This window comes from Diplotaxodon limnothrissa, linkage group LG4 (assembly GCF_057381915.1).
Source record: "Diplotaxodon limnothrissa isolate DT_005_m linkage group LG4, D_limnothrissa_male_GT1.1, whole genome shotgun sequence".
Classification (NCBI taxonomy): domain Eukaryota; kingdom Metazoa; phylum Chordata; class Actinopteri; order Cichliformes; family Cichlidae; genus Diplotaxodon; species Diplotaxodon limnothrissa.
Genome location: NC_140599.1, coordinates 27396370 through 27416669, shown reverse-complemented (window position 1 = coordinate 27416669; position 20300 = coordinate 27396370). Strand labels below are relative to the sequence as shown.

General features: G+C 39.7%; 1 protein-coding gene across 1 annotated transcript in view; it reads right to left on the bottom strand.

Moving 5' to 3' along the window:
- Positions 1 to 20300, bottom strand: part of znf385c (zinc finger protein 385C) — a 99790-nt gene that overhangs the window by 1478 nt on the left and 78012 nt on the right. Inside the window, exons 3-8 of the mRNA XM_085351785.1 lie at positions 18623 to 18733; positions 9347 to 9566; positions 3406 to 3765; positions 3061 to 3248; positions 1739 to 1837; positions 1124 to 1213 (exon numbers count right to left, since the gene is read on the bottom strand). Of these exons, the coding sequence (XP_085207911.1) occupies positions 1124 to 1213; positions 1739 to 1837; positions 3061 to 3248; positions 3406 to 3765; positions 9347 to 9566; positions 18623 to 18733 (1068 nt within the window). The remainder of the gene's footprint in view (positions 1 to 1123; positions 1214 to 1738; positions 1838 to 3060; positions 3249 to 3405; positions 3766 to 9346; positions 9567 to 18622; positions 18734 to 20300) is intronic.

The following is a 20300-nucleotide window of genomic DNA, read 5'->3' as shown; positions in this document are numbered from 1 at the left end:
TTATTAAAGTCTGAAAGGACATTTTTGACCTGCTTCAGAGTCAGTTGAAGTTCAGAGACATCTGCACAAGTATGTTCAAAATAAAATAATAATAACAGTGCGTTAATGATTGAAAAATGCTCATTTTTAATGTGTTTTTGCAGAGGGGGTTTTTTGTTGTTGCTTTTTTACTTATTTTCATTTTGAAAATCAACAAAATACTAAATTATTCAGAGGTGCCTAACTTCAATAGATCTGTACACAACAGCTGAAATCTAGGACCACAGCATGGATGCACTTCAGCCTTTTTCATCAGGACAAGGGTTAAGCTGGAGGCTGTAACGCTAAAGCTCTCCAATATTAAAGGGATAGTTCTGATTTATTTTTTTTCTTAATCAATGGTCAATTGCTTTAATCACTGGCCATGATATAGCTTGAATGAGAAATCATTTACACATTTAAATACAAAAAAATAGTTTAAAACAATTTTTAAAGAAGTAAGAATGTAATATTTAGAAAATACAAATAAAACTGATCATAAATAAATTTAGAAATTTACACAAGATGTTGCATAAATTGTAGGCAATTAAAAAAGAAAAACCTGAAACAGTCTCAAGATAAGAAACATTTAAGTCTCTGTCATGATACCAACTTTAATCACTTTAATTTCAGAACATGCTTCATCCATCATTTTGGTATGATGGCTACAATTACTGCAATATTAATGAGTCTTGGCGATAAGGAACACTGTAATCGATGAAATGAAATAACCAAAAAGCATACGTTGCCATAGTGATATTATCCTGTGAATAAGGAGCAATAGCGAAAACACAGGGTTAACTTTGAAGATACCTGGATAAGCCCAATATAGCTATATAGCACTGGCCACATGGGGAGCCATATTATTTAGTGGCATCTGCTATATTGGTATCACCATTAGCTAGTTAAAAAAGTAGCACCTCATGTAAACCATGGAAACAAATCTAAAAAAAAAAAAAAAAAAATCAGAACAATCCCTTTAATGCAAACATGACTTCTTTGTGAGATCTGCTAAGTCCCCTGCCCATGGCCAGGCCTAAAGTTCAGCCAGCTGCAAGTCTCGCCTTCCAATCCAACCCCAGTCTCAGGCTCTCCTGCCACTGACCTGCGAGGAGAGGGAGGTGAGGTTGTACTGGCTGAATGCTTTCTTCATGGCAGACACAGCCACGCCTGCATAGCCACTCCATCTCACGTTCTGTAGGATGGAGGAGGGGGATGAGGAGAAGGAGAGATGGGGAGGTGTATACATGACAGGAGCAGAGAAATGATTAATCTGGAGTGCTGATTCAGGCTGCTGTTGTCAGAGCTGGTCAGTGGGGACTATTTTAGACCTGTCTCAGGGGTAGGGGACTTACTGAGTACAAAAGTGTGCTTAACCTCTATGACAGTTGCAGGCACACAAGCATGCTGCCTCACCAAAACACTGAAGTCCCTGAGTGAACCCTGTGTAAAGTGATCTGCGTGTTTGCAGTTTTCATTGAATGTTTGTCTGGGCCTGGGTCAAATCAGTTAACTGTTACAGAGAAAAATTAAAACTGTTGTTTAAAAATGCATTAGTTTACAAGCTAGACTGAAATTATTCCAGTTTTGGGAAGAACATCCAAGCATATCTGCTGTAAGAAAAGGCAATTATGCTTTGTTTGTTTTCCTTGAGTGTGTGTATGTGTGCATATTTGCATGACAGTGTTTTGTTTGCCTGTGTCTTTATGCTGAGACTTACCGCTAAGCTGGAGCTTGGCTGGCTCTTGCTGTGGGGGGTAAATTTGGGTTTGGGCGGTTTTCCGGCCAGCCTATCCTTGTGCCTTCTGCTATTCATGTGCTGCTGAGACCAGCGGAAATACCATTAGCAAGCTAACAAGAATCTGTTGTACCACAGTGGAACAACTTCAAGTGTTATCTGCTGAATTAATAATGGATAGGCATTGAGTACGACTGAAGTGAAGAGAAATTACATCACATTACTTTCTACCTCTGCCGCGCTCCTTCTCTGTCTCCAGTACTTAAAGGGTACGTCCTCATGGGATAGAGGTTTATATAAGACTGGTGAAATGCATTTAAGGCTAAAGCAGTCTGGGTGCTGACACATGACAACATATCCTGCATCTTTTCCACTCCAGCATATACAGTCCCACAACACAGATGTAGCAGTAAATGAACATCAAACGCAGAGAAATTCAATCTCAGCCCGGTTTGATGTTGGTATAACCAGAGCAAATAGAGAAAGCTTTTGCAATAATGAGAGGTAAATAATTGCTCAATGAGGAGTTAGTTAAAGCATCAGATGGTATCTGTGTAAAAATAACAGCTTGAATCTATTCTGCACTTACAACCTCCTTTCAATTGCTTGATTCATGCATCCGTAAATGAAGCAGCTTTGATTTAAGTTTGCAGATTTCCCCCATCAAGGTGACGTTAAAATTGTCTCCCGGATCGAGTAATGTCTTTAAAATCTCATTATTCATATTTATCACTTTAATGCACATCATTTTTTTTTAGCTTTTATAACTGTGACATTACAGGGCAATGTGATTTAAGTTCAATATGCAATATTAAACCCTCGGTGTCTGGGGTAATTGTGTGTGCAGACACTTTTGTTTTCTAATTAATTCTGTGGCCACATCATCTGTCTGTGAATGTGAAGTAATTATACAGTATGCAACATTTTATCCGAGTGGCATGATTGGGCTAGAGTGCTTTTCCCTGCAGAGTCAATAGCACTCTTATGTCCTTTTGAACAAAATCCTACCAGGTTAGCAAGATTCTCACTTAGTATGCATTGAGAAACCTGCAGGACTTTCCCAAGCCCATGTTTCCCTCCTCATATTTCATTTTATACCACACAAGAAGGATAAATAAGTCTGAGAGTGTTAGATCTTGAATTTTGTCCCCCTGCCCTCCTACATAACAGCAGAAACCTGTGATGCCCTTTGTGGTGCTCGTGTTAAATACGTTTCTTTTTATTTATGCCAACTCTTATGCGATGTGAACAGTACCTCCTTTACAGGGCAAAAGGTGTAAATGATACATTAGTAATTATTTTACCTGACTCAGTTGGGTCTCAGAATTCACAAAGATCTCACACACTTCACACTGGAAGTTCTTGCTGGGAACTCCAACGCTGCCTTTGCTGCCCAGCCGCTTACTCTTGCAGCCTGCACGAGCTGCCACCACTTTGCCCCTGCGTCGTGGCAGAACACTGTGACCCTCCAGCATCAGTTTGTGCTTTGTACCTAGTATAGACAGCAGAGAGTTGGCAGGTAGGTTGTAGTGTGAGTATATAATTTGGTAACACTGAACCAAATGTTGAAAATGTGAAAAAAGATTTCAGAACATTTCTGTTTTCAAGAAAAAAAGTGCAAGCCTCAAGGTCACACATCACGCTCTTACCGCTGTTATGTGCTTCCAGTTGGGAGATTGAGTTTACTGTGACTTTACAAACAGGACAATGGAGGTGAGCTTTGCTCTTCTTGGGGTCTTTGTCATCATCTGTACCAGGCACCCCATTTGTGCTCGATGTGTCGGCACGAATGCCTGACTCATTGGTTGATCCCACAGCATCTGGGACTTCAGGGGCACTGGTGTCTGAAGCTGTCTCAGAGAGCTGTGAAGAAGGCGAAATCTGAGGGGGGGAAAGAGTGACCAGCTCCATAGAAGAAACCTCAGATACAGGTGTCAGCATAACCGAGCTCTTGGGATTCTCCTCGGGCTTCACCTCCAGGTTGGCTGATTCTAGATCAGACTGAAGACCTGTAAAAACATTAAGAACGGAAAGAGAACAATAGCTGACTATTATTATTTAACAATATTCAACAAATACAGTTTAATCCCTCTGAGCTCAGTGGAGAGATTGTTTTTTGTTCACATTAGCTTGAAGCAATTGGCCAAAAAGAACAAATATCACTGATGGTTCGTCATGAACATGTTGCATCACTAGTTATTATTTTGCTTGACATCACTACTACATAATTCACTGAAATTCATTGACATTGGTAGCCTATTACTGTGTGGACACCCTTTAACAAATAAATAGAAGTTTATTTCAATTTTAATGCCTTGTTTATTTCTTCCTCTATGTCTAAAGTACAGTGTATGTGACATTTAGAGGTCTAATTGGTTAGAACCTACCCATACACTCCTATGAAGCCTAAAAAGTGGAAATGTAATTACTTGTTAAACTTGTAATGAATAGTTGCATTTGCAAAGTATCATTTCCTGGGCTGACTACAAGCTGTTTGATCAGAATTAATATAATCTCTACAGAGCATGATACTGCCTGAAAAACAATCAGACGCGCACAAAACCTAACATACAACGAACAGGAATATACAGTCACCAGATGAAAATCTTCAAAGAAACATTTTTTTCATGATAAAGTGATGAAAGCCAGGTTAATAGAACCTATCATGTGGTAGCCTTGAGGAATTCTCTGATATAGTATCAGCTTTTGTTTTAAATCATGTGGAACAGACTGGATTACACTTGGCTTAGGTGAGTAAATGCCATCAGCCTCCTCCCATTCTTCTTTCTCTCTTTCCCCTTTTTCGTTCTCCCTCTCCATTCAAATATCAAGTGGACCTGGAGTCTTAGTCAAAATAAACAAACCCATCGACTGCTGGCCCCATAAGTAACTGGAGTTCCATTACACGTCTCCCCTTCACCCCATGGCCCTCCCGAGGGAGTCACGCACTTCACCCCAGAGCACTGTGTGCTACGCTCAATGAATATCTCCATTTTCATTTGGAGAGTGTTCATTCTTTCTTTCTCTCTCTCTCTCACACACACACACCACCCTCCGTGCAACTGCGCTCCATTGATTTTTCCTTTTTACGTCCCAGAGTAAATTCATCATTGGAGATAAGGGTCTTCCTTTCTCATTACTACTAAAGAAAAAGAAACTATATAGAAGCAAGATTAAACAGTCCCCTTGGTGTAATGAGAGTGACCCTTGAGGGATCTGAGCTCCTCTTGAGGGGGGTGGGGGCAGGTATGATCCTGAGTGTTGGTGAAAGACTGGGCCACCTGAGAAGTCTCTAGAGGGGAGTGATACTGATCAGTGGATTAAGCAGAGGAAGACATGGAGGTTGGTGGGAATCAAAGCCCTCAAAAATCCAAGGATTTAGATCATGAGGTACCTCACTCTGTGCTGCTGGATGAATATCAAATACCCCTGCTGAGTTTCGGCAGGGGTAAGATCTCCATTTTTAGAAACACTACATTTCAACAGCTAAGAAAACCTTTACTCTTCCACCATTAGCGCTGAAATAAGTCTAGAAGTCGAATTTAACAAATTAAATATTTAGATCCAGATTTGACTAGGGGGTGGCATGGTGGGACAGTAGTTAGTATTACCCTCTCACAGCAAGACTAATGTAGGTTTGAAGAATCTTGTCTCTATCTGAAGTTTGCATGTTCCCTGTGTGGGTTTGTGCCAGGTTCCTTCTACAGCATAGTGAAATTTATGATTGATTAATTAGTGACTGTTTGTAGGTGTGGAATAGAGCATACTATAATTAGCATCTTTGTGTTAGCCCCATGAGTGAATCTGTGAATCTGTCCAATGTGCATCTAATAATAGGTGGATGTGCCAAATGGTACCTGTAACAATTTTGATGAGCAGTATTTCCTTATATTAATGCCATGACTTTGCTACGCATCCAAAAATGCCTTTTGTGTCTCATTGTCATTTGTCCCATTTGTCCTCTGACTGTTTACATTATAAGCAGAGACCAAAACTAGCAAAATATCAGATCAAAGGCGGGCTCTTAGCAGGCCTTCTGTGGAGCAGAACTACAGAGCAGCAAATTATGGATCACTGATATGCAGGTAATCATCATATTTCTTTAATCTGAATAGGACTTAATCTATTAAATAGTTAATCTTTTGACAGTCTAGTTTAATAAAACAGGTTTTAATAGCTTTTAGATCTCTCAATTCAGCAGACTGATCCGCTGAGAACTTTAACCACTGCCAAAATAACAAAAAAATATGGACACTGGCGTCATTAAACACAAATTCTCTTACACATACAAGCGCCGAGCACTTGATTTAGCAGGCAAGTGCTGATTCAAGGCAGCTTCAGAGCATAAACAACTTCTCTGGGGAAAACTCTTGCCTTTAAATCATCATTACTGGTGACAGACATAGTCCCAGCAAAGACAGGTTCAACAGTGGAGTCAATCAAAGCCAAAGGTGATTGATGCTTGTCATGATTGATGCCGGCTCTCTGTCTCTTAGCACCAGGCTGGTGCTCTCTTCACTTGCTCAGTCGCTGCCCTTTGTTAGGATAGGACATGGTTTATAAGCATCGATTAGTGCCCTTTGTACAACTCCCTGTCCTTTCTGAATGTATGGACTGTTGAGGTTCCCTCCAAGAAAGGATAGTTTGTTTTAAAGTGAAAGAAATTTAAATTTTTGTAAGCAAGAAGAGCACTTTTGATCATTTGAAGTCATGAAAAGAAATCCACATTTTGACAAAATACATTTTCCTAAGAGTTTATAGATATGTTTTTCATACATGTTTCTTTTTAATACTTGTTTTGTAAATGATAAACTGGCTCGAAATGCCCTCAAGCCATGATCCAGTTGGATATGTTTTTGGCCTTATCCGTGCATAAAGAGATTTCTATGGATTCTATGAATCTTTTAATGTTATGTGATAATGAAATCCTCACTGAAATTCAAGCTCTCTCTTTCGCACAGAGGTGAATCCCTGTCCATCTTTACATTTGAAAGATTCAGCCTCTCTGTGATGCGCTCTTTTGAATAGGCAATCACATTACTTAACACAAATGGCTGTGTGAAGTTCTACAAGGCGTCTTTTGTTAGCATCACACATTTTTTTTTTTCAATTTTCATTGCTCCTGACTAAACTTCAGCTGTTTTTATGAAATCTAATATTTTTGCTTTTAAAAGACTGGGACATTCTGTTTTTAATCAACATTTCAAAGCACTTTTTGAAAGCAAAGTTGTACAACATTTGTCACTGCACCTCTAAACAACAAATATAAGTTCATTCTACAGAATAACATTGTTTGCCACTGCCTTCCTAACTGCACTGTTTTCTGAACTCACACAATTATGGCTAGATTTACACAATGAAATCACAACACTGTGGCTCGGGTTAAAAGCAGTACTTCATTATCCTCAGAAGACCTTTGTCATCATGGTTACAATAATTACCAACTAGATGAGGTGGTCAGACTTTAAAGAAACCAACATGTTGTGGGATGGTTACCGAAACATGCATTTATGTCTCACCCTGCTATACTGTTATGAATGCATGTGTCCTGCTATTATTGGTTCTCTTATTTGTGCTGTGAAAAGGCTTAAACTTTAATTACCCACACCACTCCATGGTGGCAATTCTCCAAATTTTCTTGGAAAACATCTTGTGTTTAATATACACTTTGAACCCCATCCAGTGCTGATGTCGAGAGGTGGCGCACGAGTAGTAAATGTCTACGGTGTCTAAATGTGCATATAGGCATTTTCTAATGAGGCTGAGGAGGCTGACCTTGTGGGTTGAGAAGAAATCTGTTTACTCTGAGCCAGGGAGCCAGAGTGCTAAGAATAGCAGACAGGTGTGTTATTGGCTCCTGATGGCACACAATGTGGGCATTAGCCTCAGACAGCTCCTCACCAGCCTTTACTTTCATGGCAGATATAACTCATTTCATAGAGTGTTAATTTGTAGCACTATTCCATTACAGTTTGGCATTGTGGTGCATGCCAGCACTGGCTCGCACTGCTGCATTTCAATTTCACATTAGGCCAATCACACAATTGGGCTTATTAAAGAGTGTTCCTCCTCACAAAATTGCTTTAGAACTGCAAAATTATTCACAGCATAAAAACTAGCATTGACTTATGTACTTTCTCTCTTCACTGACCCCCTCCTCCATGTTCTTTCTCTTTCTCGTATTCTTTCCCTTTTCCCTCAGTGTTCTTCATTCATTTCATCTTATCTTTCATTTCCCACTCATCATCTCATTTCGTCTCTGCTGTTGCATTCCTCTTTCAGAGCTCTCCTTTGCAACAGCGGAATATTAAAATGATATTTGATGAGAGCGTTATCAGACTCAAAAAGTGCTCCAGGCAAAAAAAAAAGTGTGTGTGTATGTGTGTTCATGTGCATGTGGACATGTCTGTCAGATGGGATGAAGTGGAAAAAGTCTCTTTCCAACCCCAGCACCTTCATATCTCGTCTCTGATTTTCCATCTAGCATCCAAGAGTATTTTGAATTTCTGCCTAGACAGTGATCTTCTCTAGGGGAGGAAAGTAAAAATCTAAAAGACAGAGGGGGGAAAAGTGTTCTGGCTCTTCTCCATTCCCATCAGCTGTGATGGATAAATGAAAAGTGTGGACCTAGACAAGAGCAACATGAGATGGTAATGGGCTCACTCTGCAGTCAAAATGCCACCGGAGCAATTCATGCTCTCTGAGGTAAAGTTGCAGCTGTGCGGTGAGAAAAAGTCAACATTCATTTTCTGTTGAAAGAAAACCAATGCACTTCTATTCCTTTATCACAAGTTAAAATGTCTATATTTACACTGCCAGTGTGAAAACATTTGAACTTTTTGTAAAAGAAGATAAGTGCCTTTGATGTCTTCTAACTTTATTTTCTATTTGACAGCCCATTAAATGAATGCTCTCACCACAATCTGGAACCCTCTCAATTCTGGACAAGCAATATATGGTTTTCTTTTCATGCTGCACAGATACACCAATTCTGGTTCTGTAACTACCCTCTGCATCTAACTGAGATTGAGAGAAGAGAGCATAGAGTAACCGAGGTGAAGTCAAGCAGTCGAGGCAAAGGGGGTAAAAATGGCCCCAGTAAGGCTTTGATCGATCCCAGTCTGCCCCTGAATTTTCACAGCATTTCTTTATCCCAGATTTTTCCCCATTCCCATAGCATCTGAGCCTTCCATCCATCACAAGGCACAAAGACAGAGGACCAGTTCAGAAAAGTTCTAGGGGAAAAAATGTGAGTTACAATTTCAGAGGTCTGAATTTATAGTGGGGATAGGAGGCCAAGAGGATGAGGGATAAGGTGTACAGAAGATATAATCTCAAAGTGTAACACACTGGAGCTGAGAGAAAGGGATAAAGGTGGCCAAGATATGGAGGGGGATGGAAACTGTCAATAATGTGAGAAGCAGATTGGTTGATGGGGTTTAGAAAGATGCAATGGAGCAGAAGAGGAGTTAGAGGAATCAAAGAGCGATAGAGTGATATCAAGAAGGTGGAGAGGATTGGAGAAGGATCGGTTACAAATAGCACACTCTTGCAGATGCCTTCGTCCCATCTTTCTGCCACTATACCTACTTGTTCCCTCCTCTAAGCAAGTATCCATAAGTGTGGGAAGGGCTGCCTCAGATGTAGATGTCTTGCTTATGTCCCGCTCTCGTTCCCGGTCTCTGTCTCGGTCTCGCTCTCGCCCTGTGGATGAGGACTCCCCAGCTCGTCGCTGCCTGTTTTTCTGGGCCTCCATGGCTTTGAGTTTACGCGCGTGCTTGTGACCTTTATAGTGGGCCTCTGCTTGGTTCTGTGGGAATATGAGACAAAAACAGGGAAAAAAGGAAAATCAGAAATTACTTCATGAATAATCTGCTAGAAAGACTGGAGTTCGCGTGCAATAACTGTTAAAATGCACGCCTGGAATATTCACTCTCTCACAGGCATACGCGGGCGGCAAAGAGTAGAGTCTGTTTCTACCTGATAACAGTGCTGGCACGTTGGGAGGCCAGAGGTATAATTGCATGTGCAATATGCAACAAGAGAGAGGATTCCATCTCTACAACTAGCCTAAAAATGCTAACTGTGAGAATCAGCCTCTGCAAAACCTGGACGCATCTGGCAGTACATGCTAATGTCACACACATCTGAGCGCTCGTGAGCACGCACAAACCCACAAATACGGATCAGACTCAAAACACATTCTGACTGACTGCGCTGCAGCAATAAACACGCAAGTTTCTCTCCGGGCGGATTTACCTTCCCATTTGCATCACTCTCACGACCTCGGTTCAATCCCAGAACAAAGCCCCTGTTGTCAGAGTAAGCATGGATACATACGAAAAGAAAAGAAATCGATAAAGAGATCACTCATTAAAAGAGAAGATAAATTCTCTTCAGAGCGTAGTCTGGATAGAACGTAGGTACAGAAGGGAAGATTTCAGACCCATAATGAGAGAAAATCACAAATAACATACATGAATTGGAATTTACACAAATTAAATACAAATCACAAAAACACCTATTTTTTTTAAAAATGCGAACATTTCCAAACACACTTTTTTGTAGCATGGTATAATGCAGCTGTTTCTCAAACACATCAAAGTTTATTCTTAAGCTTCTAATTTAACACTTCCTGAAGAAACAACTCATGCAAATCCTCAGGTACTAAACAACTTGCATGAAAAGAGAGCTGACATTTATCTGAAGGACTCCTTAGTGAGAAATAAATACATGCAACAAGAAGATATGAGACTTGTAATCTCATTAAGGCCTTTTCAATAGGATCAAAATGCTGATTTAACCGATTACCTGAGAATGAACAATAGATTAGTCCTAAGCCAGCAGTTCCTAACCTTTTTCATCTGATGTATCCCACAGGCCTCTCAGATGGAATCAAGTACCCCTTTGCCACCAACTGTTATTAACATATATAAGTGGATACTGTTAAAGTGTTTTTCCATCCAGCAGAACAAGCAATGTTATTTCAGTTGGATTTAAGCTAATTATTAACCCAACTAAGATATATACACTCCCGGTCATTTAATTTCATTTGCTTGTTAACACAAATATCTAATCAGCCAATAACATGGCAGCAACTCCGTGCATTTAGACAAGTAGACATGATTAAGATGACCTGGAGAAAATTTAAATTGAGCATCAGGACAGTTAAAAAATGATTTAAGTGACTTCAAAAGTGGCATGGCCAGGTTGTTGTTCCCAGACATGCTGTATTTCCGAAAATGCTAATCTACCGGCATTTTCCCACACAACCAGCTGTGGGGTTTACAAAGAATGGTCAGAACTGCAGTTCTCGGTGCAAAAATGTCTCGTGGATACCAGAGGTCAGACTAGAAAGGACAGACTGCTTTGAAAGCAACAGTAACTCAAATAACACTCCTGATAACTAAAGAAAGCATAACAGCATGAGCGAATGCACAGCATGTTCAACCTTGAAGATGAGCTATAACAGCAGAAGACCATACTGGGTGTCACTTCTGAGGTTTCATTTTGCATGGGCTCACCAAAATGGGATAATAGAAGATTACAAAAATATCGCCTGGTCTGACGACTCTCTATATCTGCTGCTACATTTGGAAGGCAGGGGCAGAACTGGCATAAACTATATGAAAACATGGATGCGTCCTGCCTTGTATCAGTGGCTTAGGCTTCTGCTGGTGGTGTCGTGCATTATTTACACGCAAATGTCTATGAATCCTCTTGCTGATCATACTGACCTTTTAATTACCACAGCGTTCCCATCTATTGATGGCTGCTTTGAGCAGGGTAACACGCCATGTCAAACGGCCTCCTCAGTTTCCAGATCTTAATCCAACAGAGCACCTTTGGGATGAGAGGGAACAGGAGATTCCCAACATAGATGTGTAGCTGACAAATTTGCAGCAACTGTCAGTATGCGCCCAAATCTCTGAGGAATGTTTACAGCATCTTGTTGAATCTGTGCTACGATGAATTAAAGGCAGTTATGAGACAAAATGTGGTCTAACCCAGTATTCGGAAGCTGTACCTAATAAAGCATCTGGTGAGTGTTTGTTTTTCCAAGTTATCCATTACGTTTGGCTTTTTCAACAATGTATCACTTTTAAAGATTTCAAGTCTTTACAGTTATTCTTAGCTACGTATTTCTTCCAAACAAATCTTTACCTGGATTAGCTGGATTAGCAATTACATGGATACCATCAACTGTTAATCAATAAATTCCAGTGGACCGTTTCCATCATTGACCTCTATTTTTCCCTGCTACTCTATTTAACATCTTTGTTTAACAAGATATTTGAACTGTTTATGCATCCTCTTAATTTGAACTGCTTTGGTTTTAGTCCTACTTTCAATCATTTATTAATTTTTTTTGACCAATGCTTTTTTTGTGTATTCATTTAATAATAATAATAATAATAATGGATACTTTATTGATCCCCATGGGGAAATTACCTGTTTCTCTCTGCATTTGACCCATTCACTCAGTGAAGCAGTGGGCAGCCCACTAAGCAGGCGCCCGGGGAGCAGTGTGTAGGGACGGTACCTTGCTCAGGGGTACCTCAGGGTAGCCGTTAAGTGGATTCGAACTGCCGACCTTCCGATCATGGGGCGACCACTTTACCTACTGAGCTATCCCTGCCCCATTTATGCATTCCTTTTGGCTGTCTGTTTCAACTGCTTATTCATTAATTTTAATGAACAGTAACTTTTGTTCTCCAGCCTGTTCAGGTCCACTCAGTTCTTTAATTAAAATTATAATTTCAGTTTTATACTTTTATTTTATTTATTTATTTTGTTGGATTAGTTGAACAAATCTTTGCATATACCCTGTGGCAACAAAACTCCCCCTGGGATATTTCTACCACTGATTGCGAGTCACTGCCATAAGCAATAATTAAGTTTACTGCTTATGCAGTATCGTGGCAGAGATATAAGGTCAGTGGCACACACATACACAACCACTACCAGCCTACAGTAAACAACAGAAGTTGGACTATAGAGCGTTAACCATGTATGCGTAGCCACCATAACGTGTCCGTCAAAAGATCTGTAAAAGGAACTCAAATACCTCAGCACGTTGTCTGACTGATTTGCAGTGAAAAGGCTTCAGTGCTTGGCTTCACAGCTTGATTTGACGAATTCTGCTGGTGAGCCCTCCACCATTTGCTTCTCCATCCAACTGAGACTCAGTGGAGGCTTGAAGGACAAGGTGTGAAATGAGCTTTGGTTTTCACCACCCCAGCAGCGAGACTACAGGGAGATACAGTTTCTTCAAAGAGATTCAAAAATGTCCCGTGATTAAGAAATCGCTGCGATAAAAGGAAACACAAGGCTATATTCTGCCAGACATATGTTGTGGGGGTGTGAAAAGTGCCCCATCCCATAGCTCTGAAATACTGCGAAATTGTCTCATCCAATAATGACTTTCTTGTAGGAAAGGAAACTGACAAACAAGTGAAGTTGTTTTGCCAGTTGGTTTGTTTAATTCAGCAAATGCATAGCTCCCCCATTTCATTAAATTGATGAATTAACTTTTCATTATTTCCTTAAATTACAAGTATAGGGTCAATTTATAAATACAGGCAGCCAATGTTCCCTCTAAGCTTCGGCACGTGCACAATTGTGCACTGCTGGCACGGTCTCTGCGCACAGAAAATCTGTGTTGCACACAAAAAAAAATCTAACCTGAATTGAAATTAAAATAAATACGTTAACAATTCTCTTTTGCAGTGTTAGTCAGTGAGTGACTGGCTGCTCCAGTATGGGATTAGAACGATGCCACCTTATCCCATAGTCCAGCCAATGATGCTCTTCACATTCATATATATGCAGCTAATCAACGTCGACAGGCTGACAGCGTCCTTATGTGCCGACACCGGTGTTTTAGCTAGCAAAGCGGCGTGGCTGATGTGGAGTGAAGCCACGTTAATGACAACGTGTACAACCATTGGAGATGTGAGCAGGACAGACGGAACAATTGACGGAAAGAGTGTGGACTATACCACAATTTAAAAACTGTTATAGTTTGTAAATTGTGTTGATAGGACACGTAAAACCATAGTTATGATAAAAAATAGATGCAATGTTTGGTTTTCTTCCTGAATACTATTGTTGTTTATATTTACTGCGGGAAGAAACTGTAAAAACGGTGTTTTATAAGGAAAACGCTTGAAAGCACTCTCCGCCTGTAAGCGAACCCCTCCCACCCTTTCCTATTGGTGGACTATGTGGACCAATCAAAAAGTGATATGGCATTTAGATGTTTAGGAAGAGGGAAGTTTTAGGAGTGACTGCGGTGTTTTGAGATGTGAGAGGTTTGCGACGTTTAGCGCAAATCTTGTGTAGTTAGTGTGTAGTGTAGTCAATAGTTTTGTTGTGTGTGTCAGAACAATGAGGCGACTGCTGAATGTTACAGGTGTTACAGGAGTGATACATCTCCTGTTGTCAGGCCTGCAGGTATCAGGCTTGGGATGTTCTCCTTTATCTCATAGTGGACAGAAATTATGTGTTGGAGTGTCATAAATAATTTGTGTGGCATCAAATTTGATGCAGAACACCTGATTGTTCTGTAAATATTTTGAAATGTTTATTTAAAAAACCGCCTTGGCTGCATTTTTAGGTAAACAGCTGCAAAAAACTTTGTTTGCATAACTCAGTTACTTTTTTGAAGAAGTAACTATATAATTAATTGCCCAACATTGGTCATTATAAACTGTATTTTGCAGACAGAGAGTCACAGGACTCTCTCCCAGACCACAGACTCATAATACAAGTCAGAGCAAAAAATGAAAAAAAAGTTGTGTTTTCAAAATTGGAGTTCAAGTTATTTTTTACTTCCAATAGTGTTGACATACTACACAGGTCATGAACAAGATCTTTTTTACATTTTCATTGTAAGTGGGCTAAAGCAGTTAATTAAAAGTAGTCTAACATAAATGTAAATGCTGTAATTTGATTATTTTAATAAACCATGTAACTTGGATGGATTCAATGCTGGCATGACCACAGTGCACACGTCTGCTGTTGCTCACAGTGGTCCAAGGGAACGCTCAGGGAGTTTGTGTGTTCGCTCAGACACATGAAAAATTAGAGGGAACATTGGAGGCAGCCAAATCTTATTGTAAAATGACAACATGTTATATGGCAAACACAAGGAAGAATATAAAACATCTTTAGCAATTATTCTCCACACTTTCAGTACCCTCACCTTCCAATAACATTACACAAGTAATATAAACCAAACTTTACTGTAAACTCTTTATTCTCTATGACCTTCTCCTCCTCAATCTAGACCAGAATTGTTTGTTTCTTTGTCCATGAACTCCCCCTAAACCATTAGGAATTAAGCATCGAAAGTAACCACACAAACATCTTACACCCCTGGAGGTTCTTAGCTATAACGGATGTTATGACTTGGCTTGGCAGCCTCCTAGCAACAGGCTAAAGTGACCTGTTTGTGCATTTATGCACCTATAATACCTTAGAAATCCATTCTATCATTTTTATTTCACAATAATAAGACCTTCTCTATGTCCATAAAAGTTGAACTATACATTATATATTGTGACATTATCACGTTGCCTAGCAACCACCTAGCAATGGGCTAAAACGACACATTTTTAGTAAATGAACAACATCTACCACCCCTGTGTTTTTAAAAAAAGCTTTTCGCTGTGTGATCAAGTATATTAGTTCACCAATATACTTAGTGTAGTACTTAAAACAAATAATGTTAAAAATTCAGTAGAAGCAATTAATGGTCCAAATACACTGAAAAAAACTATAATAGCTAAATCAGTTTTGGGAAATGAACTTTTTTGACTTCTTGCCAACTGAGACTTATTCTACTCTCATTTCAATAGAGACTGGTGACAAAAACATGTCATAAGAAGTTGCTGGTTTTCTGTGTGTCAATTGGATTTATATCTGGTGACAACAACTTATAAGCTCACATAACACTTAGTGACCCCTCATGCCTTACGGATGGAACCTCTTCTTATCCTCAAGGTGACCAGAGCCATGAAAATAGAAATATTTTTATGCAAAATGGGGTCACCAGGAAAAGTGATGATTTACCCTTTGAGGCATGTCTTTAAAAAGAAATATGGTGCGAGTGTTTGTATTCTGTGTTTGTATTCTGTACTGTTCTGTACAAACTGTACAGAAAAAGAACATATATAGATATTTTAGTCTACCATATTATATGTTCTACTAACACATATTTCAGAAGTCTGACATTTCTCCACTATATTTGTATATGAAAATTATAATTATTACAAATTTTAAAAATTGTGACTAAGTAGCCTATCTTTGGATGAATTCTGAAAGTTTTGTTTATGCTAGAATTTCTGACTAATCTGGTCCCTGTACATGTATTTATCTGTTTTTGTAGTCTCGCCATGTCTATCCAGCCTTTCCTTTAACAATACACTAGGTGACTTGTCTAACATAGACAGGCTTGCCTGTCGAAAGAAAGGTGCACACCTGCGTGCCATGGATCCTGTGGCAAGATCATACAGTGTATAGGTGAGAGTGACAGAACTGCATCTAATGTGCGTCTTGTACCAAATGATTGTTTTTGTAAAATTGCTGCTCAAGTTCAAGGCCAAACCAACTCTCAGGCCAACAGACTGACTGTCTGCGCTCCCAACAGCCAGTCCCCCACTGGTTATTAATCTCTTGAAATTATTTTGGTTCATGTTGGTACGGTCCTTTTTCAGGTGGTTTATAGATCATCAAAAATTTCTGTGGTGGTTTTTACATTCTTTGACACCAGCTCTACGTTTCAGTGTTATAAAATACATAACAGAAGAGTTTAAATTGAAGAGAAATGCTTTCTTGTTCTGCACTACTACTACTGTTGTGGAATGAAACATACAATCGTGCTTGTAGTTTTGGGCCACATAAAATGTTACCAAGGGCTGTTACACTGGCCCAACAGGGATAACCATGCCAGTGACATTCCCCCATCCGGTTGCACAACATCGCCTCATCATCAGATTTTTTCCCATAATTTATATCTGTCTGTATGGCTAGGACAAGTAGCTGGTTAGCCTATAAGCTTAGCACAAATACTAGAAACCTGGAAACATCCATCAAAGATACACCCCAGAGTACACCTCTGCATCACTTCAGGTGGGTGAAAGGTCGAACCACTGAGGAATTGCTAAAAACAAGATTGTCAGCTGGTGTTAAGTTGCTCTTTAAGGTCTATTTGTGCTCTACTGAGCAGCAAAGTGAGCTTACTTATTTCCCCTTTGAGCATTATGCATAAGGATAAGTTGGTATAATATCTGAGCAAACTCTAAGGAGGGTGCATGGAAGTGTTAGAAAAGTATTCATGCTCTCTGAGAGACTGATAAAGCTACAGTCAGACCTGACACTCCTCTTTAAGTCGGTGTGCGGAGGCAGGGAATGGGATTTGCTCTAGTGTGTGAAGAGCACGACTGCATCTCTGCTCCCCCCTCAGCTCCCTGTCTCCTGTGCCTCAGACCTTCTTTGAAGATGGAGTCCAAATAAAAGTGTGTGACAGCGAGTGTGTGCGCTTAGCTGTGCCTAGACCGAAGAAGTCTTCTGGCTTTCTGGACATTTTCTTGCTTATGTAAATATGCATAAAATGTCATGGGATGTTTTTCTGTGTTTGTGTGCATGCAATCTAGTCTGCACGTTTGTGTGTGCATGTATGTGTATATCCATGTGCTTTAGCGAGGGTGGCAAAAATGGAGTAGGGAACCGAGAATGCTGCTTCCTGCTGTGGCGGCTGATTGTTTCTGCTCTTTGCTGATAAACGGCAGCTTTCCCTGCTGTCTAATCCCTCATACCAAAACAACTCACAAGAAAGAAAAACCGAACAAACTTTTACATAGAAATAAAAATCAAATGACCAATTTTTCATTTAAATATACAATCATTTGGAGAAAGGGAAACACTCAGACCTTTTTCGCATTTCCTTATACACACACAGATGACACACAAACACACACAGCATGCAAAAATGCAGTGATCTGAGGTAATTGCAGAAAGATAATAAGAACTAAATTGTCACAGTCTGGCAGAGGCAGACTATAGGGAGTGGAGAGGTTGGACCCAAGTGCGTACACGCAAAATAACAAGACTTAATATTAACTGGAAACGAGCCGTTTATTGAAGGCTGATTTTAGCAAAGAAAAACTAAAGCAAAGACAAAACTGAATTATAACCTAAACTGGCTGAGCTAAACATAACATAACAAAACAAAACCCTGGAACATGGACATGGACATGGAGACAAGGTAGGATAGCAGACGCTCGGACAAGGCAGGAATGAACACACACAGACTAAAAGCACACAGGAGGTGATCAGGGGAAGTGGAAACACATGGGGAAAAACAGCTGACACAAATGAACATAATGACATGCAGTAGAAGAGTAAAACTTCTACTCTTCAATGAACACAGGAACACATGACCTCTTCAAATTAAAACAGCAAATACAATGAGACAGACATGACAACATGAACAACAAATGATATGCAGACATGAAACACATAGGACAGGGGAGACTTAATACAGGGGTAGAAAACACAAAGGGAAACTAACAAACAAAGAACTATAATGACAACCTAGGCATGATAGAATGAACTTAGAAAACCTAAAGGACTTAAACATAACAAACTAAAACCAAAACGCTGATCGTGACATAAATTCAAGAAGATAGCAGAAGCCCAAAACAATCTTCTCTGAGGCCAGACTCACTTTCTAGCATAGTGTGCTTTTATGTTTTAAATTACACAGTCTGGCGTACTGTCTGTTTCCCTGCCTTGTAGTCCAACATTATCTCTTTCTTCCTCATAAACACCGAAACATAAAGCCAATGCAGTGTGTCTTACCGTCGAGTTAAAGCGCAGGTGGCAAATGTTGCAGGAGATAATCTGTTTCTTCTTGAGTGGCTGTGGAACACCGAAAGTGTGGTTGATCACAGCCTTCTGGACAGGGTCCATCTGAGAAACAGAAACACGACAAGTATAAGCTATATTAGTTCTATATAATTTTATTTTCCCAAATGATAGAAGCTACTTTGTTTCAGAGGTGAGGTGAGGTTAGTTCCCATAAAGCCAACATTCAATCTTCAGTGTAAGCATTTGTTTCAGTCTGGTAAATCAGAAAACAGCATGACATGACTTGATGTCTAAGCAGTTTCAGCAGCTACCGCAGATTATACACGAGGGCGCATGTTCTGGTCACAGAGTGCAAGACACAAGAGCATCTTACCAGTTAGCCTTTTGGGAAATTGTTGAGATATATGATCCAAATGATAAGTCTTCATTTTTGTTTCCGTTTTTTTTTTTGATATGACCAAGTTAGATTTTTTGCTTTATGACTTAAGTGTACTAGTAAAATCGTCCCATGATCTGTTGCGGTTTTGAGTTTGAACCCGAGATCCTGACATTATGTTCTGATCAAACTTGAATTCTCCCAAGTTGCATGTTTTTTATGAATTCATAGATGCAGAAATCTTTAGTGTATAGTGCAATACAACAAATTCACTTTCCTTTAAAGGTGGCGAGTTGTGCATCAGTGTGGATATTCTCTTTTCCAACTCCAAACTATCTTTACTCTCAGGCTCCTCTAGAGCAGCCCTGCATGATTCATAGATCAATGTAATCCTTATTAGGCCTTGGTCCAACCCCTAAATTCATCCACTAGTCACTCTGCCTTTTATGCCAGCTTTGATTGGCTTCCCCCTGGTAAACAAATAAACAGCAGGTAAATGGGAAGTCCTCACAGCCACAGCTGTATGCCTGCGATAGATCATACAGAGCAAGGGATAGAAAAAAATATTCCCAGCTCTGTATGGGAATAGGAATAGAAAAAAATATCAATAGACAGTCTGAAGTCCGGGCGTTTGACTCAAGAATTATGTTTACATACTCTGACCTCATTATTTGGAGCTTTGGCCATGGTTCTTATGAGCTTTATTATAAGAACAGACTAACAGGATATACGGATGGCAGAAAATAAGGAAAACAAGGAAAAGCTATTTTTGAATACACAAGATGGAAATAATAATAATAAAAAAACTGGAAAGCATTAAATGTTACTGATGATAAGGTAATGTTAGAATCAAAAGGCAACCCATTTCTGCTGTGGGATCACCACAGTCTGAGCTCTTGCTGTGTGCAACCAGAGGGCATGGAGAATACTCCTCACATGAAAGTCAAAGCATACCACTATTAATAAAAATATATTAAATGTAAAAAGAAACAGAGAGTATATTTCAGTGACAGCTGAGCTTATGAAATGAAACTGAAACAAATTAAAAGGTTACTCTGTAATGTCAGCATGAGGCTGCCTTACCCTTTAATGTAAAGAGAATAACTCGGTTCCTGTCAGCACGTGATACAGATTTTCTGATCATCAGTAGCTCTTTGGCCTACATACACGGAACATTACCAGAGGCTTTATTTTGATTAAAGATGCTCATTAAGAGTCGTACTGCTAAACTCCTTCTGATGCACTAGACGAGGGCAAACTTCATTTTGAAGAGATAAGGTGACAGGGCGCCAC